The sequence below is a fragment of the Ixodes scapularis genome, unplaced genomic scaffold (assembly GCF_016920785.2).
Source record: "Ixodes scapularis isolate PalLabHiFi unplaced genomic scaffold, ASM1692078v2 PGA_scaffold4__175_contigs__length_147842914, whole genome shotgun sequence".
Taxonomy (NCBI): domain Eukaryota; kingdom Metazoa; phylum Arthropoda; class Arachnida; order Ixodida; family Ixodidae; genus Ixodes; species Ixodes scapularis.
In genome coordinates this window covers 113,330,442-113,358,201 of record NW_024609879.1, presented here as the reverse complement: position 1 = coordinate 113,358,201, position 27,760 = coordinate 113,330,442, and the positions used below count along the sequence as shown (strand labels likewise).

The 27,760-nt window shown below is 44.2% G+C and overlaps 1 protein-coding gene across 1 annotated transcript; it reads left to right on the top strand.

The window, feature by feature from the left end:
• Window positions 1-6,244: 6,244 nt before the first annotated feature.
• Window positions 6,245-27,399, top strand: LOC120848887. The gene is made up of 10 exons (XM_040220961.2): window positions 6,245-6,415; window positions 8,977-9,208; window positions 9,951-10,046; window positions 14,224-14,301; window positions 17,751-17,906; window positions 19,937-20,023; window positions 22,782-22,838; window positions 25,408-25,482; window positions 26,119-26,190; window positions 27,249-27,399. The coding sequence occupies exons 1-10, from the start codon at window positions 6,390-6,392 to the stop codon at window positions 27,309-27,311; spliced, it is 942 nt and encodes a 313-aa protein (XP_040076895.1). The 5' UTR covers window positions 6,245-6,389; the 3' UTR covers window positions 27,312-27,399.
• Window positions 27,400-27,760: the final 361 nt, after the last annotated feature.

The following is a 27,760-nucleotide window of genomic DNA, read 5'->3' as shown; positions in this document are numbered from 1 at the left end:
GGTCGAGTTGTGAGGCGAGACTGGCGAGCCATGTTGGGTTCTGCAGCACTTCGGCAAAGGCTTGGTGGATTTCCTGTTGAACGGACGGGGCCGAAGAGCCTCCCTCTCTCGCAGGTGCAGGAGACTTGGATCGTGTCGCCATCTTGCGCTTGACAGATGGCGATGTTGCTGCTGGATCTGGTGTTGGGAGTGTCGTCCCAGCTTGCAATTGCTGTCGAAGGTTGGCGCACTCCTGCTCCGTCCGTTCGAGTCGGTGGAGCAGCCGTCGGTTCTCATCGCGAAGCTCGGTAACCATCCTGCGAAGATCGTTCAACTCCGAGTTTCTAGAGTTGTTGGCCGTCTTGTCCTTGCTCTCGCGCGTCGGCTCGCTGGCGGGCGGCGCACCCCATTGAACGGTTTGATCCCCTCCAACCCTTTGTCGGCACCTGGAGCGGCTTCTGCTAGGTTTCCGCGGGTTTTTGCCGCTTCGCTGGCGTGCGGCTCCGCGACCGTGACGCGGGAGGAAGAGGAGGGAAGTCGATTGAATTCGGCTGGAATGGCGTGCGCTGTTCCGCAGCCTGTTGGAGACGGTCCCACTTGCGCTTGACTAGGATGTGCGGGGTCTTGTAAAGAAGCTTGCATTTCTTATCCCCCGTCGGATGGCTCTTGCCGCATATCCCACAGGATGGTAGGCAATCGTGAGTGGGTGCCGGGTTGAGCGCGTAGCACGCGTTGCAGCGGCGATCTGTAGGGTTGGGGCAGACATCCCCCCTGTGTCCCACGCTGCCGCAGGTTGCGCAAATCTCTACCTTTTTTTTATCGATGTAACATCGGAAGTCTACGTTCCCGTACCGGACCCAAAAGGGTATACGGTCACCCTCGAAGAGAATGAGGACGGAGTTGGAGCGTCCCATGCGGCGTGCATGCAGTACGGAGGGGTTTCTGCTGTGAACTAGATTCTCGAGAATGTCTTGCTCGGAGTCTTCCTGCGGTACGCCTTGAATGACGCCTCGTTGGGTGTTGTCGGGAGGAACGACGTAGGTGGCGACTTCCCATTCCTTCTCTCGGTACGTGCACTTCGTGAGCTGACTGTAGCGCGTGGCGTTTTCGGGGCTCGGGTGCTAATAAGAAGCGTGTTTTACTGCTCGTTTAGCCGAAAGGTGTCCCTAGCTGCCATGCCGCCAGTCACGTTCACCGCTAGTTGTATGCTACGCTGTAGCGTCACGCAGTCCCCCGGTTTTAGTTGAATGCCCCCGCGCAATCGAAAGACCACCCGGAAGTCATCTTCCGGTAGCTTGGAAAGCCTCGGGGTTCTCTTTCCTCTAGCTGCTCTTTTGGCCGCTAGGCCAGTCGTCTCGAGTTGATTTCGGCGGGCTGCACCGCTGCGCTTTGCACCCTGCGCCTCGCATATGCTTTCTTGATTGCGTCTTGCCAGCCGCTGTTAGGCGCGTGGAAATCTTCCGGCGAAATCTCGTCTCCGTCCATGACGACGCAAGAGTGAGTAGAGCTTACCGGTGTGCGTGGTAATCCCTGCGTGGCAGTCTGGTCCCACTTGGACTCCGAAGGACTTGAGGGGTTTCCACTCGGCGTGGCCATATAGTACGGTTAGGCTTAGCAAGGCGGCGCCTCGCTTCGGCCAGGGAAATCGAAGTTTCTCGGCGAAAAACGGGTCGAACACCGAAAAAATGGTATCCAAATGTTCCGCACCACTTCCTCCGTGCGGTAGTGTAGAAATAGTGGCACAATCAAGCAGATGACCGCAGGAGAACTGATTAGTGAGCGGAGCCCATGCAACACACGTCTTGCCCCTGCGGCCGCTCGCAGTGCCTCTTATAAAGCCCGAGTAAAAAAAAAATGAAAAGTGTTTACACATTTTGGTAACGCGAAATTAGAGCGCCACTCTCGAAGAGGAGGAGGGGAGGGGGCGGAGGGGAGGGTATGCCCTTCCTCCTCCATACAATTCAGATTGGTGTTGAGGGCACGTGACGGTAGTTTTCCTGCTAGATGTAGCGGAGAAACTTAATTTGTTCATGGGTAGCGTGACACAAAGTCTTGTGACGTCGTTTCGCTTGCTAAATTTAACGGGGAAACTGGATTGGGGTTGAGGTCACGTGGCGTCAAATTCCCCGCTAAATCTAGAAGAGAAACTGAATTTCTCCATGAGTGACGTGACACAAAGTGATTTGACGTCATTATCCCCGCTAAATTTAGCGGGAAAATTGACGCCATGTGACCTCACTGCGCTCTAAAACAACTTTGTGCGTCAATTGATATTAGAAAGCAATTAACATCAACATGGCGTTCCTAACGCGCATGCTAACGGTTGACAGTATGCATTGATTGAGATGTTCAATAATCTCTAAATTCCGGATTTTTATATTTCTTATTGCCGCTTGAGAGCTCACCCGCAGAAAGGTACCCCCTATACGCTCCGTGCAACGCGACCGGCGCGCCGCCGCACGGCCGTTACCGAAGGTAGGCAGTGAGAACCCCAGCTATACGAAACCACGCCGCGTACATTGGTACGCATTGAAGTCAGTGCGGTGCGGTTGCGCTGGGATGACAGCATGGGCTTCTGCGTTGTTAAGTGCTCCAATAGTTATGCGTCGTATTTCGTGGGGACATAGTTTCACAGTCTTTTACCTCGAGTGACGTTTTGTGGGACAGCGACAACCATGGAGCCGTGCCGTACGACGCGAGAAATTTGGTCTCCCGATCATGTATGCCTTTGTTTAGGCACGCCTGAGATATTCTACACTGCCGCTTTGCGCTCTGCGTTTGTTTTCGTACCAGTAACGCTTAGATATGTTAGCGGCGATGGGACGAACTAAAATGCCAACTCACACTCGCGGGTATGCAGTGCCAATTTTGTTGGAGGAAGGCCTTCCAAAGAAGTGTCGTCCCCATCATACGTGTCGATGATATTTTCGGACAAGTATGGCACGCAATCTGTACTTCATGTAGAAAGATTCGGACGGTCCAAAAACTGACAAATATGAATCTAAGGAAGACTACATTGAAACTCGAAATCACCGGACAATTTACGTTTGAGTATAGAAGTTTATGCGGTGTGCTTCCTTTTTTGATTAGCCTCCTTTTGGACGTGGAAACGCCAACACCCCGAGTCCCGTCTTCAATTTTTTTTTCTCGGCTTTGGAGCCACCTATCGTGAAGTTGTTCGAACTAGAAGTCCAGTGCACTCGTCCCTTCCTAACTGTATAGTGTGCACCTCCCAGGACAAGTGGTAATAGGGAGTTGTAGTAGACCGTTTGTCTCCTCCGCTACGCTATCCCTGAAGAAAACGCCGCAGCTGCGCATGCGCGCCGCCAGCTTTCTCTGCGTAGTTCAAGGTCTTGTGGCGAATTACGGAGCGCTATCCGGGTGCTTAGCGGGCTGCCGGAAACGGTCTACTACAATTCCCTATTCTCTTGACAGCCTTTGACGGTTAAAATCGGTTCCCCTTCAATTACGTCAGCCGAACTAAATTTCCACCTGGTTTCGCTGTGCCACCTCTTTTTAGTATAATACGTGTTGTGTCAAATTACGGTCACGTCCAAATACCTGTGTGCCGAAAATAGGCACCTCGCACAATCAGGTTATTACACAACAGCTGTCCGCAAAAGCCCTTGACGGCCAAACCATGTGTCAGCAAACTGTTTTCGCGGCTTTGGAACCACCTTTCGTAAAGTTGTTTCAATTGAAAGTATAGTCCACTGGTCCCTTCCTACCTTTAAAGTCTCCCCCTCCCACGACGAGTGGTATTCTCTTGACAGTCCTTTCATGATCAAAACTGGTTCCCATTCAGTTCCGCCGCCCAAACCAAATTTCCACCTGGTTTCCCTATTCCTCCTATTTTTGGTATAATAAGCGTTGTGTCAAGTTACGGTCATGTCCAAGAACCTGTGTACAAATCTGCATTTCGCAGAGCCTGGGTTATAACACAACATTTTGAGCTCAATATTGAATAGCCCGTATAGCTTTATTCCCTTATTCATTCCAAACATAACTTTGACTAATGAAACTTGGAACACTTAGTGCACAAACTTAGTGAACATCTCACTCGCCTCCAAATACCATCGTCCAAGCAGTCCGACTGTTCTAGCAACGAGCGAAATAAATTTCCATCTTGGGACAGTGGTAAACACACCTCTTTTTGGTGAACATCTCACTTGCCTCCAAATATTACCGACCCAGCAGCCCTACGTTTACAGCTACGAGCCAAGCAAATTTTCCGCTGAGAGCAGCTATGGCGGCGGCCATCTTGCTTTTCGGAGAATTGCTCCAACCCCTTCTTCGACCGCAAGTAGAGAAATGATCCCTATTAACGACTCAAACTCAATATATAAAGCTGATAACAGCTAAATGCCCTTCTTAGGTCTGTCCCAGCCCTCATGCAACGTCACCTCAACGTATCGATTTAAAAAGCAGAAGTTCCGTCCGTGCGCGCTTCCGCCGCAACAGCTTGGCATGCGAAAAGGCGCAGGCTGCTGAACGCGCCTCACTGTCAAACGCCAGCTCCTCCGCTAGCGGCGCTACGCGCGTTTTGCAAAGCGCCCCCTATAGTTCCGGCACGGAGCGCATAAAGCACATCACAACCGTGGATATCTAAAGATCGCGCTGTTGGGTGACAAACTATCGCGTATAGACCGACACTCTGTTTCCAAACAAGCCCACGCTTGCCAACACCAGATGTGGGCACTGCGCGAGCCCAGAAACCAGATTCACGTGAGGTGAAGCTCTGCGCATGTGCCGTGGCGACAACAGTGCCACTGCAGAGGCGTGACGTCAGAGCCGCGTATTGGTCCATAAAGTCGTAAAAAGTCAGATAAGTATTTACGAGTTTTAGTTTGACGTCGGTGTTTTTGTCCTCAATTTTTTTATTTTTGTTGTTCCCTTGAAGAGGTGTTTTCGCGGTTATGTCCACGCTATTAGGCAATCCGAGCCTGATAAAATTAAAGAAAGAAATAACAACTGATATCTCATTAATGTGGGCACGTCCGGTCACCCCCCAAAAGCACCCACAATGCGAGTTTTCCACAATACCGAGCCAAAAGTGCATGTATTCACCTAGTTGGTCCCTATAACTCTGTCTTTCTATCGGGGATGTCCGTATTAGCTCGGGTCGTAGTAAGGAGGCATGACGTAGTTCCAGGGAAACCGCACATTTTCAATATTCCTTAATGCCATTGCACAATCAGCCATGAAACAAACCAAAAAGGAAACAAATGCCACAAACTAATTTACACACTCAAGGGTGGCTTGAACCTCACAAGACTGCCTAAATTCTCAAAGCTAAAAAATAACGTTTGGCGAATGCTCATTTTCTGCGTAGCCGCAGGGTATATTATATTGGTTCTCACGCATACCCTACTTTGATTGGGACCTTCGTTCGTACGTTGGTGTGATCAGCCAGGGTACCTAGATCAAGGCAGTTACGGCACTGCTCATGAACGCGGCTTCTGCTAGCAGTACCCCCCTCTCCCCCCAAGTTTGCCTCCCATCGTTTGACGCGCCACCCTCTTGGAGACGGCTGCTATGGTAACTACAGTCTACTCTATAAGAAATCCAGGTTTTGAATCTCAGCTTCTTGATGGCGCTTCAGCGTAACGTCTCCTGAAGTAACTCTATATGCTCCGCTTGTGGAGCAGACTATCGCAACGGTCTCAATTTTTTTCTACTTTTTTTTTACTTTGTAAGTACTGCGGGTGAAGCGAACTTCGCTCTTGCAGGGGACGCGACGGGCGCGACGCCATGAGGCACGGCTCACCGCCTATCCACCGTCGTGGGCATCTCGGATTTTACGAAAGCGCGCGTGCCCTGGCCTGGTCGTCGTGGTCCTCGTGTCGTCTGCTTGCTCACGGACGCTTGCAAACTGCGCTCGCGTTATAAAAATATCATAATTACAGATATCTAGGTGACACACACAATGTCAAAAGATTTAAGAAACTTCCTGCTCATCGTCATACTTCTGTGCAAGTTCTAAATTTCGCGAGCGCAAAGCGAAACCTATGCTCCGCCCCAAACACTGCGCTACTCAAGAAGGCTTCCCCTCAAGCGAGCAGTCACATTTGGCACATGTGACCCCTTTCCCGCCAATGAGGAGTTGGTGGCGAAAGGAGAAGAAAGGCGATACTCTGGCTACGCCGCCTGGGTACTCTAGCGTCTCCCAGGATTACAGTTTTGAATCACAGACTTTGGATGGCGCTGCGAACGACTGATGGTTATCAATGGGAGGAGAAGGGTTTCCTTTATTCGCGAGAGTTCCGGGCAACCACGGTGTCTGCAACGAAGTTGACGGAGTAACGTTGGCTGCCGCGGACTTTGCTTTTGCGTTATCATAGCTCTGATAAGAGCGTCAGTCGAGGAGGGAAAAGGCGGCAGACAAGTTCCTCTTTCGTGCGTTGCCTGAAATGGCCTCCAATGGACGTACGAAGGCGTAAGTTACTGCTCTGTGTAATACGTTTTTGTGTCAGGAAGAGGTACAGATTTCGACTGGGTTCCAAAAGTGGGTAACAAAGGTTTTTTGTGGTTCGTCAGCGTCGTAAAATTTTAACGATAGTCACACGATATGTTTACTGGGCGTCGCCTGCCTGCGTAGATAGAGAAATGAGAAGAGCCATTGACTATTCTTGTAACAAAGCGAGTGTCGTATAGAAGTTCAGTGCGTTACTGCAGATAATAAGCTTGGGCTGTGTAGGTGCCTCCATAATAGCTGTTTGAACCAGCCTGTAGCGGGCGGCGAGCCTCTGCAGTTCGATACTTGTTTTTTACCTCGGAAACTTTCGTGGAGCATAAATGCCATTGGTGGTCGACTCTTGTCGCCTTTAATCATAAAACGTTTTGTTGGGGACGTTTTGCATTGAGCGCTGGGACCAAGTATTGCTTTGCAGCGTGTTAGAAGATACGTAGACGACAGGAATCCGTATGAATTTATGCGAAGCTACTTTTAAAAAGAAATATTCTAGTACTTTTTTAGCGTATTGATTTGTTAGATATAATAGGCCTTGGTATTGTATTAGCATGCAGCAGATCTTGCAGAACACGTTCGATATTCTAGCTACGTCCAGTGCATTACGCAGGAATACCTTTGTGATCAAGTCGGAATAATGCAAAAATAAGATTGCTTTGTTTATTTCGTGCACCAGAACAAGTCGGCCACAGTATGTTGGCACATACAGAGAAAACTATTGGGGAGGAAATTGAACAGCCACGCCTCTAACGGTACGCTTTGGGTGCGGGTACAACAAGCCGAATTTTCTTGTTTGTTTTTGATCAAAGAAATCGTAGTGGACGCTGCCCTTGTGCGACTAAAGCACTAGTCAAAGCGACGCACTCGTGCAAAGACCGTGCTAGGCGAGGTTAAATCTCTTTGCTATACTGTGTTAGTAAACACCGGGCTGTGGGGACAACAACCTCGATAAATTGCCCCCTATTGTTCGATATCCTGCCCAATGCCAAAACGATGTTAACTAACGCATAGCGATTCCACACAAAAACTGTGTATGAGGATTTTTTTTAGCAATATTAATTTTTGGAGCAAAACTGCAATATCATCTGTTGAACTTTTGAAGGCAGTAGTTAGCGAGCGAAAAAATAATTGAAAGATGTTGCAATATCGCGACAGTTTTTGCGATATTCATAAACCATAGGTTTTCCCACTTTTCTTTTTTTTTTGTTTATTTAATCACGATTCTACACGCTTAACCGGCGGCCCATATTCTGCTTGATGATGCCTAGAACCATTACCCACACTCGTTGCTATCCCGGCAGCGTGACGTTGCCGAGAGAGCAGATTGCATGTCAGTCGAGGTTACAAAGGGGTCATCGCTACGGTCGGGTACATGAAAAAGAAAAACAAACAAACATTGATGTGGCCAGAGAGGGCACACGTCCCTGCTTTTGCATTCAGGTTTGAAATTATAACTCGGTTTCACGGTAAGACCCGAGCGCAACCGGTCCTAAGATCCGATCGAACCATTCAAGCAGCGCCAATAAAGTGTCTTGTCACGGTGCTCGGCGTCGTCTTCCTGGGTTTCGCTATTACGGCTGAACCAAACACGCCTAAAACGAAAAAAGGGAGGACCTTGAGGCTTTTACTGCCCATGATTGTTTTAGTGGGGACAGCGAACTAGCAAAGGCGCCGTGCAACGCGAATGTGAACTTTCGGCACTAACCAAGTATACCACTGGACAAACGACACAAGAACTGAATTATGAACGTCTCAAAGCATAGCCTCCTCTATACTCGCAAAGCCTGGCAGTTTGACGACAGAGTCATAGAGTGCCTGGTCGCAGGTTTGGAGCGCGAGGATCTGGTAGCACAGAGAATTTCTCTGGGAGCCTGGTCGTCTGCGCACAGCTTTTGCAGCGGCGAGGACAAGAGACATGGTTTTCAACCCCGACGAGAAAAGAAACGGTAGTGCGAGGAACGCGAGGAGCACGAGCGGACATTCCATCGCTTGGGGGAAGTGTGTTTCGGCGTCTTGCCGAAGCGGGGCGCCCGTCACCTGGCTCTCCTCTCCGTTGTTTGCCGCTCTACTTTTCGATTTCGGCGGCCGCGTTTTGTGGCGATCTGCCAGTCTTTTTCAGTATAGAGGAGGCTGTGCTTAAGCCAATTTACTTCTCGCTGATTGTTGTTCTTCATTAGACCTGTTTACAATAATGACTGGTGACAAGACTACACTTGCCACTTGGTTCATATATGAATAGATAGAAAGTTAGCTAACAGTTTTAGTCAATTGGATAACTGATCATATGGCAATTTTTGTATATAATGCATGCAAACGATTGCGTTTTCTAGATTCAAGTGCAACTGTAATAAAAATTCGGTACGCACGCAAATTTCAGCCTTAGATGCTTTTATAATCGTTAGTTTGATTGCGCGTTCCATGCAGTTACACCGTAAAGTAATTTCTGCGGCCTTCCAACATCTCGTGATGACTGTGAGATAGTTTATATACTAGTTTATATACTAGGTAGTTGCAATTTTTTTTTTCAGTTCCACCAAAGAGAGCGTGGTTTTCAAAGTGGAACAAGTGAAATGGTCAAGCACAGAGTACTACATCAACAAAACAAGTATTCCAGAAAAGATAAGGTGCCACAGTTGTCGCTGTGTCCCAGATTCAATATATCCTCTGGAAAATGAATGCCAAGGTCATGGACTCTGCAGAGACTGCAAAGAATTTGATTTCACTTGCCACCATCATCACGGCGATGTAACAGCCGAGGCGGTGGGTATGATGACATAGTATTTTTTCGTTTATCATTAACTTTGCGAATAAAAAAAAAAAAACACAGACGGACACAAACAAAATAAAGATTCGTCTATACGGTGAGAAACCAAGAGAAATATTTGAAGGTGCGGTAGCCGTCAGGGTACTGAGCTCTCATTGGACTGATTAGCGGGTAGGCGCAAAGCTAACTGTATTTGTGTCTATCCACTGTTGGAACGCATTCAAACAAGAAATCCGGATGCCGGCATTTGGCATTCTAACACGTTCGAAGAGTGAGTATACAGAGACAAAGACAGCCAGCTTTGCGTCGACCCACTAATCGTTCTATTCAGAGCTCGGTTTCTATCCGAATACACGTTTTCCAAATTATCCGAGAGCCAATAAGCATGCTGTAAGGTCGTTACTTAGAGTTGACGACGTTAGAGTAATCCGTGTTATTCCACAAGACTGTTATCAGAGGCGTGGCATTTGATCAAAGTGTGGTCTGCTACAATGAGGATTTTCATGCATTCCTTATGTACGGTATATTAAACATAAACACTGCTTAACCATGCAGAAAGTCTCTTGCCTCTGTAGTGTTGCAGACCTCTTCGCAAAAACTGTTACCGCAGGTCCAACCCGCAAGAGTTGAATAATCTTTGATTCTGACACCATGTCTGTCGTACAAGTGCAACAAACGAGAACATGATAAATATGCCTAGATAAATAAAAATTATCTGTTTTTTTTTTTTAATTTCAGCTGCGGAATGCAGTTGGGAAATCAAATGTTGCTGCCAAGAAACTTACGATTCAGTGTCCGGTTTGCAAATATTACGCAAGTTTTTTTAATATTAAGGTAAGTCATGAAACCATTGTGAGAATAACGGTCATGAATTTTAGCATAACCTTGATATATATATATTTTTTTCAAATGAAAGTATAAATATAAAAAATGTCACAAGAAAAAATATTTTTGTGCGCACGAATTTTGTTGCATAAAAAGGGTTTAGTAATATAAATGCCAGGCACAGAAATGCCCCCAGATAAAGTTATATCTATCTATGTATACATTAGATGTTTCCTGGGAGATGTTATCTAAAAATGGCTTGCAGTGTACCATCTGAAAAAGCGTGAAAGTATCGTAAACTTTGTCGCGCCTTCAATTGTCACGACGATCAGAAGTTCAGGTTAATTAGACTACGTGAAAAAAAAGTTATGAAGGGTGTCTGTTCTTTCCTTCGGACACTTCACGTGCAGGTTATGACCCGTACAATGATGGAAGGCCTTCCGAGGGGTAGGATGCGTGATAACCTAATTCACAAGTTATATAAAAAAAACAAAAAAAAACACAAAACTGATGGTTTATCTACTTTGCTACGGTCAGAGAGCTCGAAAAGGCCGGCGCGGATTTTTAAAGGTGTGACGCGCTGAAAAGAAGTACAAAAATGTTCGGATTGAGTTAACGTGTCCCTGCATTGGATTAGAGTTAGATTTAGTTTAAGAGACCCCTTTCGAAAGTCTGCCCTGTGATGGCAGCTGTGGAATCGCTGCATAATGACGGACCCCCCAAAAACGCAACGTAAAGGCACACTTTATGCGTTTGTTTGAATTAGATCAGGGATCGGCAACCTTTTTCACCGGCGGGCCGAGTCTGCACGAAGCCGACAAGGAAGGGGCCGGACGACAATTCGCGAAGGAAAGGGGAGCAGTCGAAGAAGAGGTACAAAGAAAGTGAGGATTTTCTGTTCCCAAGCATGGGGTGCCGGACAACACCCATTTGAGGTCAAAACCAGTGTTGGCGTTAACGCGTTACAAGTAACAGCGTTACTGGTCACACTTTACTGTTTTCGCTAACGCAATAACGGACTCGTTACTTTTTCAGAACAGTCACGGGTAACGTATTTACGTTACTTATTTCAAATGACGAGTAATGTATTTACTTTACTCGTTGCTTCTCCCAAAAACTCTAAAATATTACACTTATATTTTTTGTGGGTTTTAGGCGCTAATTGCCATGTAAAGTTTTGAATATATTGCGCTTTTCTTTAAGTTTTTTTTTTGTAATTATTTGAAGCCGTAAGAAAGTATAAATTATGTTCAGTTTCGGCATGAACATAAGGTTTCTTGAAATATGGCGCTTACACATACCTGTACCGTCAAAACAGAAAAAAAACGTGTTCATTCATAATTAAAAAAAGTAACGTGCGTCACTTTACATCGGTAATGGTAACGGTAACGCGTTCCTTTTATATTGAGGTAACGCAGGTCGATATCGAGCCCCTTTTATTTGCAAGTAACGAGTTATGTGTTACGTACCTCTTTAGTTTTCGTTTTTTTTTCGATGACACCTACAGCACTGGTCAAAACCACCGTGTGGTCCTTGAGTCTGTGTAATGAAGCGACAGAGGTGTGCAGACTTGTACGTAGTTCAGCTACTCTACTCAAGTTACTGTACTTTAACTGCTTTCCTGAGTAATTTAGTAACTTTTAATTCCATTTTTATTTCGGTAACTAGTAGTTTACTTTAATTACTTTTTTGGGGTAAATCCTCGTCGAGTTACAAATTACTTTCGAATTTTAGTGGTTGTTTTGCCTATCAACAAACATTTCTGCACAAAGGAGATAAGATGTTAGAAGATCAGCTGATATTTGCAAAGAGTGGGAAGCATGTGGTGTAGAAAGGGGGGAGGGAGAAAATGGTTTGGAGAGTTCGAAACCCCCCAAATTTTCAAAAGACCCCCCCCCCCCCCACACACACACACATACACACACACAGTGCTACGAGACGCTTCGCGCAAGAGAGGCCGAGTAACTGCAGGATTAGCGCCGAAGACTCGCGTTTCTCTCTGTCCCGAAGCTCAAGGAGAGTCGACCCATTTGAAGAAAGGGCTGGTCCCCGCTTCTCCCCAACGTAGAACCTCTCGCCCACTACAGGAGGTGCACACACTGGATCCTCACCCAAAAGAGGCAACAAGATGCAGCACCTGCTCTGGAACTCATCTGGTGCTCCCGTAGTTTGTACTGTAGTTAAAGAATCAACGTGCTAAAAGGGAACGCGAAAATTACCTTTTTCCGTTGCCTTTTCTCCCAAGACTCAGAATATGCAGATCCTCAAAGATTCGAAGATCGTTCGAGAAACCTGTAGTAATTCCCCCAACGTTTTTATGTAAAAAATGATAAACTAGCAGTGTTGGGAAGTACTCTATGTACAGTGCGCCTCAAACTTAACGCCGCCACGGCATTTGCCGTTTCTGACAGTCCCTGCGGCGGCCGATTGAAATATCTGAAGAATGATTGGGTTTACAATATCAATCCCATCCTGAGAAGACATCCTCAACGCTTTGGTGACACACTTTAGAGTAAGTAGCCGACACGAGCTAAATATTTGGGAACCCAGTGGCGGCGTTATGTTTGGGGTGCATTGTACATGGTGCTTAAAGTACTACTCTTTAGAAAAATTGTACTTTACTTGAAGTAAATTTTTTGAACAGGTACTTGTATTTTCCGAGGAAAGTAAAACTCCCGAATTAAATGTACATTTCCCGAATTTAAAAACAAAAAATGGCGGTATCGTCGAGGGAAAACGCGCTCTTTTGAGACGTCATCTGGTGATTTCTCTGAGTCAAGAAATGGCGACTGTAAGACCGATGGAAATAAGTGCCTTGTAAGTTGATTGTGCCAAATTGCTCGTCAGCGAGAGTAAAACAACTACTCTGCAGCGACTTGACCTTATACAATATTTAATGCCATTTCCGTAAAAACTTATGCACCTCCGAGTAGCCCTAAAGCAATGCATACCAGTTTAAAAAAAAAACACTATAGAGGGAATGAAGGGGTATCATGAAAGATTGTGTTAAAAGCGCCTGCACTTTATTTTGAAATATATTGTATTTCTATGCGTTCCTTCAAGTACATTGCACCCGGTGTACTTACTACTTTACTTGAAGTACATAACCTCTCATTTACTTTGTACTTTACTTCAAGTGCTTTTTATATGTAGTTTACGCAACACTGTAAACAAGCAAACATTCTCTAAAATATCAAGCTCAGACAGTGCTAAATTTCAAAACAGAAATGACACATTCGCAGTACATAATTGGCCAAACAAACAAAAAAGTACAAAACAAGCACGCAGAAGCAGAACCAGCTTTTAAAGCATTCCTGGGGAAAAAAAACCTATTCATATTTGGCTAGCACAATTTCGCTAACGGATCAAAACTTCTGTACTTTCTTTTTACCATATAAAAACATAAAAGTAACTTCAAACTAGCCTCAAAAGTAATTCGCTACTTTTTTACGCTAATTAGTAAATTTCTTAATTACTTTCTATTTGAGTAAATTCTACTCTACTCCAGTTACTTTTGACGTCAGTACTCAGCGACTTCACTTAATTACTTTTTTTTTTTAGTAACTTGTACATGTCTGGAGGTGTGTAGGGGGGGGGGGGGGCGGGCTTTCTAATGTCGTGGGGGGGCCGCAGAAAACTGCTTCAAGGGCCGCGGGTTGCCGACCCCTGGACTAGATGGTTAAACACACTCACCTCCTTCCGCTTTCGCGGGGCAAATGCTTGAAAGGCGATCTCCATTTCACCGTTCGCTCTGCTAAAGTGGAAAGAGTCGGGAGGAATTTCCACTTTACTCTTAGCCTGTCACGGACTATTGCGTTGGCCCGCTCCGACGTTCGCTATCTCATGGAATGTCTTACAATTTACGCGATGTCCGTTGTTTCGCTACTGTGCAGTGGTTGCAACCTTCTAATATTCAGCATGCGACTTTCGAGATGGGTCTTTTGAATCATTTATTGAAAGTATAGATATGCTAGCTTTATTTATACATACGACACCCCACGAAATTGTGTGCGCGTTTTTAAGGTACATACGTGTTTTTTTATATAATTACTTACCGCCCTAGTGGGTCAGACACATATTATATATAGCATCAATCAAACCCGCACAAAACCTCTTTTTTTTTTTTTAACAAGTGTTTAAAAACATAATTTATTATCTAGTTTAATTCCTACTTTGTCTTTTTTAGGATCACATTGCTAAAAGACATCCTAGAGGGCTTGCGGATATGCTCAAGAGTTCCCAGAAGACTAAATACGAGAAAGAGGTGAGAAAATGTCTTTAGTTGTAGAAGTATAAAGAATACTGCAATTGAAGGGTAAACGTAACTGAAACTCTGTTTTGTTCAACTTTATTAATTATGATGGGCGAAACAAATATACGCTTTCTGATATAGATAATATCTAAACATTATTTGCGTGGTATAAAAAAATAACATCCGTAGCTTTACGGAAATTGAAATTAAGGCGGATGTAATTACTCAGCAAACATAAAAATATCGCCTGGTTAAGACTTGAGATTTGCAGATTTGCAACAAAGCGAGTATTCCTGATTTCTTAACCGGATAATAATACCTCCGCCATGATGGAGTAAGAGCTAAGAAATTTGATACGTACTAAACAAAAGCTACGTTCCCTGCTCACTTGAATTACGTCCAGGTTCAGTGCAGGTCTGCTGCCGAGCAGCACTAATGGTGGTGTTTGTTGTGGATGTCGGAACATACGCAGCTGTGTTGATTTCTATTACGTGGGATGCAGAATGTATAGGCGGACAAATGCAGACTTTTCACCAAAAATCTGCCTCTGTAGAGAAAAAACAGAATGGCGTGCCGAATATTATTTGGTGTTCTTGTTGACATTTACATCCCGTTTATTAAAGTACATATTTCCCGGAAAGAAAAAAAAAGTTTTTTTAATCGAGAAAAAAAAAAACTACGCAAAGCCGAACTCTCGGTTCCTGCCCAAATGTAGTGGTAGCGGCTCGCTCCAGATGTGTGGTTTGTACGGGGAAAGGGGGGGGGGGGGGAACTTCGCCATTTTTTCTATAGTCTTCGATTTGGCCGTAAATTGGCAGACCGCAGAAATAACCGTTTCTCAATTGATAACAAGAGTATTTTATAAAATTGAAATGTATCGTGAATTTATCGATTTTTTAAAATTACTCCGGCCGCGAGGATTTCAGGAGACGACTCTTTACCAACAATGAAAAATTCCTACTTTTCCCTAGTCGTGTGCGTCACAGGCGGCCGAGTGATCCGGGCAGCCGCTAAGCGGCTTTCCTGGTCGCCAGCGATCGAGGGTACTTTTTCGCAGCTTCAAGGTTGAAATCATCCTTTGCAATGTGTAGCAAAAGATCAGCAGTGGAGGACGGCCACGTCAGGGTGCTTTTGCGCGAACTGTGTGCCGAGAGAACTGGTGTCAGGTGAAACATTCTCGTCTCTGCTGGGAATTCTTTACAGCGGCGTACTGAGAGTTGAATATCCTTCTGCAGTTGGAATTTCTTCAAGAGGGGCAATCGCAGACCGGCTGTGACCACTACGACCTCCGTCAAAAGAGGAGCGCTAATAATATCAAGAAAAATGGTGCTCATTTTAGCATTGATCTGCTTTTTGCGCAGTCACATTTGTTGTTAAAAAAATGATGTAGTGATATTCATTTATTTTTTTAAAAACTCTGTCTGTTTTAGACATCGAATCCAGCTCGCGCTACTCTCGGAGTTCAACTCAAACTGCTCATCTGTTGAAAACGAGAACTGAAACGTCTAAAGTTCATGTCTGAGTTTATACATGACTTTCGACACAATTCGTGTCTGCCATTGCAGAGGTCCAGATGGCAGGTGTTGAGCTCCATTAATGTACAACAGAGCCATTGCCTGCTTTGTTTGTTAAAATGTTGGTGTGCAATTATATTTTGTTTTTCTATTGCAAATAAATGTTATATTTAATTGAAAAGTTCTTAAAACCATGAAAATTGATAAATGTCGTTAAGGGGAGGCGTTTAAATTTGCCGCAGATATATGCTGTGCAAAAGCAAACAGTAATAATACTTTAAATAAAAACTTGTATAGAATTACCTCCTTCCCCATCTGCACTCGTGGATCAGTGTTTGAATGCTTTGCAATTTACTCCGACAGTAAGCAAACCAAAAAGTATAGGTACCAATATCTTTTTCGGGGAACTTCTTGTTCACTTGTTTTGAATTAAACATTTTAGATGCATTTCTAAACTTTACGCACTATTGAATCTTCAAGCAAATATTATATGTGTACTTGAAGATAAATAGTGCGTGCATTTTATACGTATTTCATCGCAGCTTGATGTTTCGTTTGGGGGCTGCGGGGATATTTTAATTATCATTTAAGCTCGATATTCGTGAACAGTAATCTGTCGTCTGACCTATACGAATGCGTTTCATTTCATTTTATACATTTCAGTGTTTATTAGAATCGCAGTCTACATGTGTTGGGTCAGAGCTCAGCACGTGCGTGTTCGTCGCTTCGGAAGGCGAGCAAAGCACGCACCACACGCACGAACGCTGAAAATGGCGCAGACCAGACGCGCTATTCTGGAAGGTTTTTAGATTGCTTTGCCAAATTACCGAAGCACCAAGGACTAAATGCATGCTACAAGAGTAGTTACACGTGATGGCGTCTGCAGCAGTAACTTTTCTAAATAAAATCCAAAACAAACACCACATTCTTTCAGGTTATACGAGTGTGTGGGGCACCTGCACCCACATTCCGAGCACACTCCGTAGAGGCTTGGGCAATTCGTTAAAACTTGCACTGCGTGAATCTTGGACTTCCTTCATTCGCGTATCTTCCAGCCCCTGATAGAAGAACGAATTTACGCTATCGATTTCATGAAACTAGCGAGCCGCGGCTTGAGCGCACCGAGTTGCAAAACCGGTTTTCTCAAAATCAGAACTGCTTCGTTTTTTTTTTCTTCTTTTCTATAGTTTAGCTGCTAGGCCAAAGTCATGCGTTGTCCAAATAGAGGTTATAATAATAATAATAATAATAATAATAATAATAATAATAATAATAATAATAATAATAATAATAATAATAATAACAATAATAATAATAATAATAATAATTGAAAGAATACTAATAAATGTTCATTCCATTTGAACTATCAATCAATTATCAATTTGAGATGGAACGAATCACCCTGTTTTCTTGCTGTTCTTACTGCCTCGCTTAACGCCAGTGACGTCACGTTTAGATGACGAGGAAAACTGGAGAAAACACTAGAGTGAACGAAGTTTTCGTTTCGGTAGCGAACAAAACATCACTTATTTAATTGACTAAAGTGAATCTGGGGGAACGAGATAGCGTTTCGGAATCGGAAAGTAATTCGCATTCAGATTATGCCTCAAGATAAGGTAGCTAAAAAAATCGGCGTAGTGTAAGCGTATAAACCGCTCCATACTGTGGGATGATGACGATCCACTTCTTTATTTTGGTTCTTTCGAAATAAACAAAAGTGGTGTTTTCTCTTGCCTTAGCAATGTTTTGGCAGCCGACACGATAAGAAAATAAACCTTAAATGAGTAGATGATCGAGTCTGAATCGCAGTAATGAAAACGTGTCAGTAAGACACAAAAAATAATACTAACAAAACAATGAAAAATTTGCACCTATAAAAAGCGCCTTGCTTATTTTAATTTTGTTTATAATTTGTGTTAACATATCCTGTTATTGTTTATTTTGTAGAAACCTGCTTCCACCCAGGAGAAACATCGAACGAGTTCCTTAACATGGAGAGAAGACCATTTCAGCAAGAACGCGGATGTCACGGTGGAGTCGGAGGGCGATGAAGCATCTGCTTGTAAACACTGCAAGGAGGAATGGGATGCGCGTGAACTTGGGGTGAGCTCGTCTCTAGAGCCTACTTCAACCTCCTTATTTTTCTTTCAGAAGAATGTATGAATTTAGTTTCAATACTTCATCAAACGACCCTTTTGAAAAATCCGTCAAGCAAGATTGGTGGTCGCCATTGCTTAGGTAGGAGGCTAGGTGGCGCAAGCTACCACCCGTTACAAAGGGTATAGCCATTAACATTCATCCATCCATCAATTGGGTACACGAAGCTTGTGATTGGATCCGAGTCCTCGCCGAACGCTTGCTGACGCAGCGCTCGTTTTGAATCCGAGCTGAGCCGAGCTCCCGTAGAAAGCTGACGATGCAGCCCTCGTGTCCAATAACATGCTCGGTGTGTGTGAGCAAGCAAAATGGCGGACAGGCGATGGTGCAAAGCTTTTTTGAAGGGTCCATTTGTGCTTTGAACGCGGCTCCTACTGGTGTGTTTATACTGCGTCCTAAATCCTAAAAAAGTGGTCCTTCGATTTTTGCTCGATGACATAATAGAAGTGTAATTTCGTTGCTGCTCGTAATTGTGGCGGTGTCGCAGCAGCAGTGGTGATGAATGTGGTATGGACGCCTGTTCTGCTGCAGGTTGCTCTTCAAAACTTGCCAGTCCGCCGAGTATTCTGCAGCTCTGAATCGGGACAAGCGACGTGCACAACACTCGCGATCTCGTACTTTATTTTTCTTTTCTTAGGACGCTTACGTTTATTTTGCTAAAATCGCGACATCCAACAGCATGACACTCCGGCTTCTGTAAAGTCATTTGTCGCCACTTCGGGACAACTTTTAACGTGCGGGCGGAATAGTATGGTGAACACACCATTGCGGAGACGCTTTCCAAGCTCTGAAAATCCAACTACGTCTCCGGTCCATTGTCCACGCACGTCAAACGAATGGTTTTGTAAATATTGGTAGATTCTTTCTTTAACAAAATGTAATCAAGGAAGTATCGTTTCTGCTATTTTTAGGGGTGAGAAAAAAGCGTGCTGACAGGTCTGCCTATAATACAAAATGCTGTAAATCATGGGAAATTGTTCTTTCAGCTTAGAATTTTTTGTGGTTTAGCAGTTTATCTGAACTGTAGATAGCGCAGTGTGGTTAAAAAAAGGAGCAGTCCTATGTGAATCCAGAGAACACTCACAGCTATAGCTGCGACACCTTATCAGACCTTGATGTACCCTTATGCACCTGGCACTTGTGTCTCTTTCGCCTGACGCGGTGGAGCCATATCGCCAATGTCTAGTCGGGAAGAAAACTGGCCTACAGCTACGAAGCTAGACGGGTAAATGATGTCACGTTTCTGCTAGCGTAGTCATGTTACATCACGGACTCATGTTACACCAAGCTGTCATGATACAGCTCGACGTCACGTAATACCTCGCTGTCACATGACGCCATGACATCACGTAACTGTGGGACGTCTCGTGACTGTGATGTCATGGTGTCAGGTAACGATGTCGACGACGCACGCCCTTCATTTCGAGTTTCTGAGGGGGGGGGGGGGGGGGGGGGAATGACAGATTTCCCAGTATACATATGATAAAGCAAGCTTCTCTCCAGAACAAACGAGGAACAAATGATTGTGATTTGCAGAGTTGGCCACAAGACTCCCCAGCTTTGATGACCCCGTAAACTCATTTTTGAAGAATTCCACGAGGTTCCGTTTGGACTCCTAAAACAAACAAATTACTTTTAATGAGAATGGTGTCTGCAACATTTTACTTGCACTTCTGGAGTTCGCCATTCTTGGCTTTGACTCTGATATGTGCGAAGTTATACAAGGTTTATTAATTATGTCTGTGATTTTGTTACAAATCGAAGTAACAATTAAGAAAAAGCTAAGGCACGTGCGTTGGAACCAGGACAGCGGTCTGGAGAAAGGTGTCACTTTGTCGTTTAATAGCGTTTTAAACAAGTGTTTCAAACGGGGCTTTTTATATCTAAACAGGTTGCCGATGTAGCCATGTAGCCCACAATATTCGCGCCGTTCTCAGAGACAAAATTTGGGTCCTTTTATTTTCTATTTTTTACAGGAACATGAGAAGGCTTGTCCTAAAAAAGAAGTTCAATGCCGTGACTGTGATGAATGGATCAAACAGGAGGAGTTAAGTGACCACAAGGCGAGTGATGCTCAAACATAAGTACGGGAGATTAATTGCCGAAGGAACACTACAGGCGGATGTTGCTCATGACTAGATAATCGAATAAGATATCACAATCTGCGCCAGGATGCGTATTAAAAAAAAAATAAAAAAAAGAAAGATTGTAGAGTTCGACAACAGGCCAATTTCGGCGCTTGATCGCCGCGTATGAACGGACGCCACATCGCCTGGTTTAGGGGCAAGGGGGGGGGGGAGAAGAAAGGAGAGAGGGGAGAGAGAGGAGGGGTTCCCGAGGCTCCAGTAAGCAACACCCCAGGGATTCACTCGCTAGCCTTTAGCCGGCTGCCAGATTTAATTACTCGTGACTAAAGGCTGGCGCGGGAATCACTGAGACGTCTTTACCTAAGCCTTGGGAAACCCCTCCCCTTTTCTACCTCCCCGTGAACAACACGATGTGACGGCCGTGATAGCGCGCAAATCAGAGTGCCGAGAAGGGCCTGTTGGTTTAGTCGAGAAGATTTTTGGAATATGCCTTAACGGTAGCATTGTCGTTTCAGAAATGCGTAAAGAGCATTGCAGCAGACATGTACAAATTACCCAAAAAAGGTAGTTAAGTTAGGTTACTGAGTATCGGCGCCAAAAGCAATTATAGTAGAGTAGAAATTACGCATTTGTAGTAGTAATTGACTAAGCTACAAACTACTGTAAAAAAGTAGCGAGTTACTTTGAAGTTACTTTCAAAGTTACTTTTTTGTATATTTTTGTGGTAGCGAAATGAACATCAATTTTGATCCGTGAAAAACCCAGCGAGCCTAAAATAAATGCAGTCATTTAATGGCTTGCGAATTCACCAAAATAGAATATTCGCCCGCAGAAGCAATTGACTTTAAAAGTTCTTGATAGCGGAGTTTTCCCCTTTTCCTCCTCAAGACGTCCCCAGCCAAGCTAAAAAAACGTTCCACCGACACGCTAAATGGAAAGGCACCGTTGAATTTCAGAAACAGGCTGTGCAGTGTCGGGTAAGCGAGTGTCGGCATCTTAGGTGTCCATGACGAAACGTGAGGTTTGCCTCTGCTACAGGGTCTTTTATAACAAATTTGCACCTTTTTTCTTCGGCAATTTGAGATTGTTATGACTGGCCCCTCTTTATTCCCACGACGTTTGGAAAGTACGCTGAGCAAGTGCACCTGGCCGTCCAGGGCTCAAGTCTCGCGCCACGACGATGAGATCATCCGGACGACTGTGCGCCTCGCTGCAGTGCTAGTGCTACGTAGAGTACCTTCATGTTCGCTGCGGGACATGAAGGCTCCCTAGTGCTACGATGTATACTTCGCCGCTGACGCCGGGTTCAACAGAAGGATCTCTCAAGAGTGACTCGCAATCCTCCTTGCCGACTACGGTATCCTGACGCGCCTGACGCGCCTGACAAGTAAATCGTTTTCAACAAAGAGGAGGTCTCCCTGGCGTGGAAGGTCCGAAGGACGCGAAGTATTACGCGAACAAGCATCGTCGCTCGTACAGTTGCAGCTGGAAGCGGGAACGTGCTTCCATGGACGGATTGTTCGTGTCTGCGTTTGTGCGCGGGAAGTCCGGCTTTGCAAGTGAGTATGCTCCGAAGGCGAGGCGACCATGGGTACAGGCGCCCTGCTGCGAGGTCATTCCAGTTGCTTCTCCCGTGGAACCCCCAAACCGCTTGAGACAGAACTCACTAAAGGCGGACATGAAAGCAACAACAACCCTCGGAGTGTCCCCGTCTTTCACGGTTGCACCTGGAGGCGCGGCGCCTGCGTGCATTACCGGATTAGGTCAATACTCGACCAAGGCTTGTTAAGCATATCTTCCTGCGTTCGTGCCCGCCGGTGTTATGTTTTGGTTGATCGTCGCCACCTTGGCCCAAGGACGGCTGTGATGCAGTTTCTACGGTTCCCGGGTATAAGTGCGTGGGAACGGAATGTGAGAGGGCCCCTTGTTCGGGAATGCCACTTCATCTGCAGGCGTCTTATTCATTTCTGTGCTCAAACTTTTGTGATAAGCAAAATTAGCACTAGATTTTAAAAGTAGTTAGTAATTTGAGTAGAAGTTACCCAAAAAATGTAGTTAAAGTAAGCTACTAATTACCATAATAAACTTGTAATTGAAAGTTACCAAGTTGTTCGAAAAAATAGTTAAACTAGAGTAGTTTAAGCGTAGTACTTGAACTACGTCCAAGTCTGCATTGCAGTAATGAATATTGCCTAAAATAACTAAATCAATATATGACGTGTTCGAGCTAAAGCAGTACTTTGTAAAGTGGTGAAATTTACTGGTTCTTCCCTTGACATTTAAAATAGCACAACTCTAGAGCTAAGGTCTGAGTATAGGCATTTCTCTCCTCATAATCCAAAAACAAAATGGTGGTGGAAAATTTCCCCCTTGCATCACATGGGATTTATTAACATGCCACTTTTGGTGTTTGAGGCTACATAAATTAATTAGACAATAAACACAGGTGCAGGTATCCGTACATAATTTTTTGCTTATATGAGAACCTTGATTATATGGTGATGTATTTTATTTTATTTGCTCCGACACATTTTGGCGAGAGTAACATAAAATATTTAGTGTTAGAATTTGAAATGTTGCTTTACTTTTAAGGAAAACTTTTAATACCTACATCTACAACCCGAACCTTTGCAAAGTTGTGCAGAGCAAACGGCACTTTACGATCTTTCTTATTTTTTTTATGATAATCCTTGCCGGTGTTTTTCTGACCTTTGTTTCGTTTTCATATCTGCAGAAAAACTGCCAGTTTGGGAAGTGCAATTCCTGCAACGAAAAAATTAAAAAAGAAGAGGTGAGGAAACTTCGGGTATTGCCAAGACTCGGAAACATTTAAGGTGTAATACAGCCATAATATACAGGAAGTTTCGAGGGGCCAGCCTGGGCAAGTCGCTCCTGCGAAAAGTATGAATTGCCGAGACAAAACATTGATGTCCTATTGGTTTCTGCCACACTGCCTACTTAAAGCGGGGCGGGGGGGTGCAACGATTTCCGGACTTTGGTCAAACATTTGTGGAAGTTGCCGTCTGACACTTCTGATGTAAAGAGCAGAAACCCGTTTTCGCCTGCGTGTGCGAGTTGTCGCGTAAAAAAAGATAAATATTCGTATTTCGGGCACCCCTCAACTCATCCCTGTCGTCAGGGTCACACCCGGTCGCACTCCTAGTGACGTCATTTGGAGTGCCGTGTAGCTTCCCGTGTGCTATCTCGGAGGACGCTTCCTCTCCCCCTCTGTGCTCACATTAGCGGGCGTTAGGCTGCAGCTTAGAGCTGAGCGAGGCCACGTAATCTTTTCGCCGTAGTTCCTTCGGCTGCCACTTGCGGCTGCATGGTGGGGGAAAAAGCTCGACTTTTGCTTTGCGATTATACAGCGGAGTCACGACATTTTTAATTGAGAAGTTTTCTGTATCCCCCGGGACACGATAAACAACGTAAAAATGATGAGATGCAAATTCTTTGACTTATAAAATCGTTGCACCCCCTTTAAGAAATTAATATTGTATGGTATTCGTTGATGCGCTTAAACTTGAGCTCTTAATTACTTCGAAGTATTTAAATTTCTAATTTGTATAGTCAATTAGAAACACTCTGGTGATTACCAAAAAACACTCAATCGGCACACTTTTGATATATATGAGATACGAGCAACAGTTTACAGCCATCCAAGGAGGATGGTCAATTTGGACGTGTTTTTAAGTTTTGTTTTCTTGAGACAAAGCATCCCGAGCCATCGGTCCTTCTCTTCAATTACCGAATGGCGTAACTGACGTGTGCCGCCACGCATTCTACACACTGGGAGGTGAACCCAATAATCAAAGCTCATTCTGGAATCCTCATTCGAACAGCGCAGTGTTTCATTTTTCCGGCTCGTGCCACACTTCCTTCGCTCCTATGTGGACTTTTTCTCCTCTAATTCACGTTTGCAGGTTTGCAGTTTGGATTATAGCAAGTTCATTGGCGTTCGTCAGTTCTGGCGACACTAAAATAATTTTAGCGGTTGAACTTATTCTATTGCAAGCATTATCAACTTCCAACCTTAAGCTTTGGCATACTAAACAAAGGGATACGGATCCGCACAATGAACTGCATCCATGACCAAAACATTTTCCCATTAAAAAAAGTGGAAGCCGTTTACCACTCCCTGTAACGCCGTATTGGAGCGCAGCTCTTGAGGAGGAGGAGGGGAGGGTACTGAGGGCCACGTGTTCTCGGGGGGGGGGGGGGGGGGTCACGTGACCTCGGGGGTCACGTGCCCCCTCAGAGGTCACGTGACCTCGGGAGGGGGTCACGTGACTCCCCAGGTCACGTGACCCCCGGGTCACGTGACCAAAATTTTTCCGCTAGATTTAGCGGGGAAATTTTTTCCGCTAGATTTAGCGGGGAAAGTTTTCCGCTAGATTTGGCGGGGAAATTTTTTCCGCTAGATTTAGCGGGGAAATTTTTTCCGCTAGATTTAGCGGGAAATTTTCCCGCTAGATTTAGCGGGGAAATTTTTTCCGCTAGATTTAGCGGGGAAAGTTTTCCGCTAGATTTAGCGGGGAAATTTTTTCCGCTACATTTAGCGGGGAAATTTTTTCCGCTAGGATTTAGCGGGGAAAGTTTTCCGCTAGATTTAGCGGGAAAATTTTTTCCGCTAGATTTGACGGGGAAATTTTCCCGCTAGATTTAGCGGGGAAATTTTTCCGCTAGATTTAGCGGGGAAATTTTTTCCGCTAGATTTGACGGGGAAATTTTTTTTAGCGGGGAAATTTTTTCCGCTAGATTTAGCGGGGAAATTTTTCCGCTAGATTTAGCGGGGAAATTTTTTCCGCAAGATTTAGCGGGGAAATTTACCCATAATGCACCGCGCGGTTACGCCGACGGCGACGCCGACGGCGACGGCGACGGCGACGCCGCTCAAGCCGGGAACGGGCCCCTGAGAGCTGCGCTCTAAAAACAACTAGAACTTCTTTTCTCAGCAAACGTCCTTGGTAATATCTGTTGGGTATGTATTGTCGAGCAAGAAAGCTGCTTGCTGCGGTTGAATAATATAAGCACGCCGAATTATACACCTTATAATCTAACGCACAGTTTACAAGCAAGCCCGCGTTTGCTGAGCCCGGCTCTGGGCCCTACGCTTGTGCAGAAACATGGTTAGCGTGGAGTGAATAGTCTGTGTACGAGCCGTGCCTACAGAAGCACCACCGTAGCGGAATGACGTGAGAGAGAAAGCTGGTCTGTTTTTTAAAAGAAAATATTTTAAACTCTGCCAGATCACAGGTTATTAGATGACTGTCAGGTTATTGGATGAAAGTTCACGAAGTAAGCACTTTGCTTTTCGTTCTCCAGACTCCGGAAACTAATTATTGATTTGGACCTTTCAGATGACTACACATGAAGACATATGCGAGGAGAAGAAAATTCCGTGTTGCTATCACATATATGGCTGCAACGAGGAGGTAATATTTTCTAGGGGAGAAATGATTCTGACGCGCTCCATTCCACTAAGAATTAAAAATCCAACTCGGTGAATGTTTTAATTGTGATGCAAATTGACCAAGGGAATAAAAAGCGCGTATTGCAATTTTAACAGTGGAACTCGATGTTCACGTTAATTTTTGATTCACGTCTGTGTGGCTTTGAAATGGATATTTTACGTACAGATGAAATTTCACCGAAACATTTGCTTTCAGTACGTATTAATTCATATCGTCTTACTCAGAGCCCACTTTTCAAATTTGTATTTTATAACGCAAAAATAACACTGAAAACATATTAAAATAAAGCAACGAGAGCTTACCAAGAAGTTCAGAACAAATACAACACAAGCGCCATACCATTCTCAAAACGCTATCTACGGAATAGTCCCCAGAGGGCAACCTCTGTTTTGCAGAAAACGAGCTCTTTAACAAACTAAGGCTTCTGGTAAAACCTTGGCTGTCTGTTTAATGAACCAAAATTCAACTTGTGAACACCGTGAATTGTATTCATGCTGAGGCTGAGAAGAGCCTTAGTCTACCATACCGAAATGCTATTTGTAACCACTAAGTAATGTCTACATTTTTGGAGATGACGCCTTTCTTTTCGTTCATCAGGACAAAAGAAAAAACATCAATTATCATGAAGCACATGACTCTCATGCCTTGCTTTTTCTACCGAAAATTCAGGTATGTACGACACTTGCACATTTATATTTCTTTTAGCTAGGTTAATATAGGCACCATCCCTTACGCGCTCATCTCGATGAAAACAATATCGTGACCATGTTATTTTATTGCACTTAAAAGCCGAGTGACTGCAGTTTACCGTAATAAGGTCTACAATCCTTGACATTTTGAGAAAAGAGCCGGAAAGAAATTAAATATAACACCAATTATATTTACCTGATATTTTATGTATACATTGTCTGAACTGCAGAAGCTGAACTAAAATGATTTCAATTCCACTGATCTCCGGTTTTCATGCCATTCAAAATTCATTATCTTCTGTCAAAGTGTGCCGTGTTTCTTGCGATAGGGCTTATTCTGAAGCGTTTGTACACAAATATTTCCACAAACGAACGCATTTTTTTGTCTATACCATACACTCAATACTACAATGACCAGAAAAATGGACGCTTGTTTATTGCGGCCGTCTATTTTTTTCTCAAATTCATTGCAAAATGTAATTTATACTATTTATTTTACTGAAAAACACACAACTAGGTCGGTCTCGTCTTTTGAAAGATAAATCCAATTGTACTGCTTAAGAATTTACGAACGTAAATTGCACAATTAGCATACGCTCTTTTGTACAGGATTTCAGCCTCTCAGAAATACTAGTGAATTGTTGCTTTTAACTGTTCAACCTGAGAATGCTTTAGAATCTAAATTTACAAGGAACACCTTGAATGGCTGCCTACCAGTGTTACCAGACAAAATTGACAGAATAGAAACTTTGCAAGGAATTCACAAAAGCTACGCATCTTTTTTTTAGTTTCATACAAATTTCGAGATATGATATAATCTAGAAATTAAAAAAGGAACTTTGTGGGAATTCATTTAAAAGACGGTATGTAACGTAGGTACCCCCAGCTATTTAAAGATAAACAAACAAAAAGGAAGGTCAGAATAAAATATTAGCTTTTACTTGAAAGAAACTCTAAAATACATTTTCTGCCAGTAATGAACATTGAATGGGATGCCTCAATATTATAGAAAATCAACTATCGTAATCTTCGTTACAGGAACTTCAAGAAAGAATTCGACAGCTGGAGCCTCCAATTCGAGCTATTTTGAAGCGGTTCTAGGCTTCCACGTGATCTCTCAATGAAGAAATTTGAAGAAACCCAAGAAAACCGAGTTTGGCCAAATTAAAAACGTTGATTATCAACCTGATCAATGCAGTTTCTTTAAAATAGAACGTGATTTTAATGGGTTTTAACATCATAGAAAATATATGAGAATGAATAAGCATGTTTTGAAAGCGACGTTTAAAAAAATGAGCTTCTAGTGACCGGGAGGAGAATTCTGAACTCTAGTTGTGGTCAATTTGAATGTATTGACGAGAACAGGGTCAAAATTAGGCTCGTGAATATCACGTGCAATATCAATGCAAATTATAGAATGCCAAACGAACGGGACCTATCGCACAGATAGAGTTCAAGTTTCATATTGAAGCTTATCGGCGCCCTGGAGGTTCCCATGCTCACCGCTAGGGAGGCTGCCCAACGCCCGGACCTGCGTGCAGATGTTGTCC

What these genes read in the sequence shown, in the direction of transcription:
- LOC120848887 (XM_040220961.2), top strand. Translation starts at nt 6,390, where the DNA reads ATGGCCTCCAATGGACGTACGAAGGC. An exon ending in TCCAATGGACGTACGAAGGC is followed by an intron (nt 6,416 to 8,976) that starts GTAAGTTACTGC and finishes TTTTTTTTTCAG; the next exon opens with TTCCACCAAAGAGAGCGTGG. An exon ending in GCGATGTAACAGCCGAGGCG is followed by an intron (nt 9,209 to 9,950) that starts GTGGGTATGATG and finishes TTTTAATTTCAG; the next exon opens with CTGCGGAATGCAGTTGGGAA.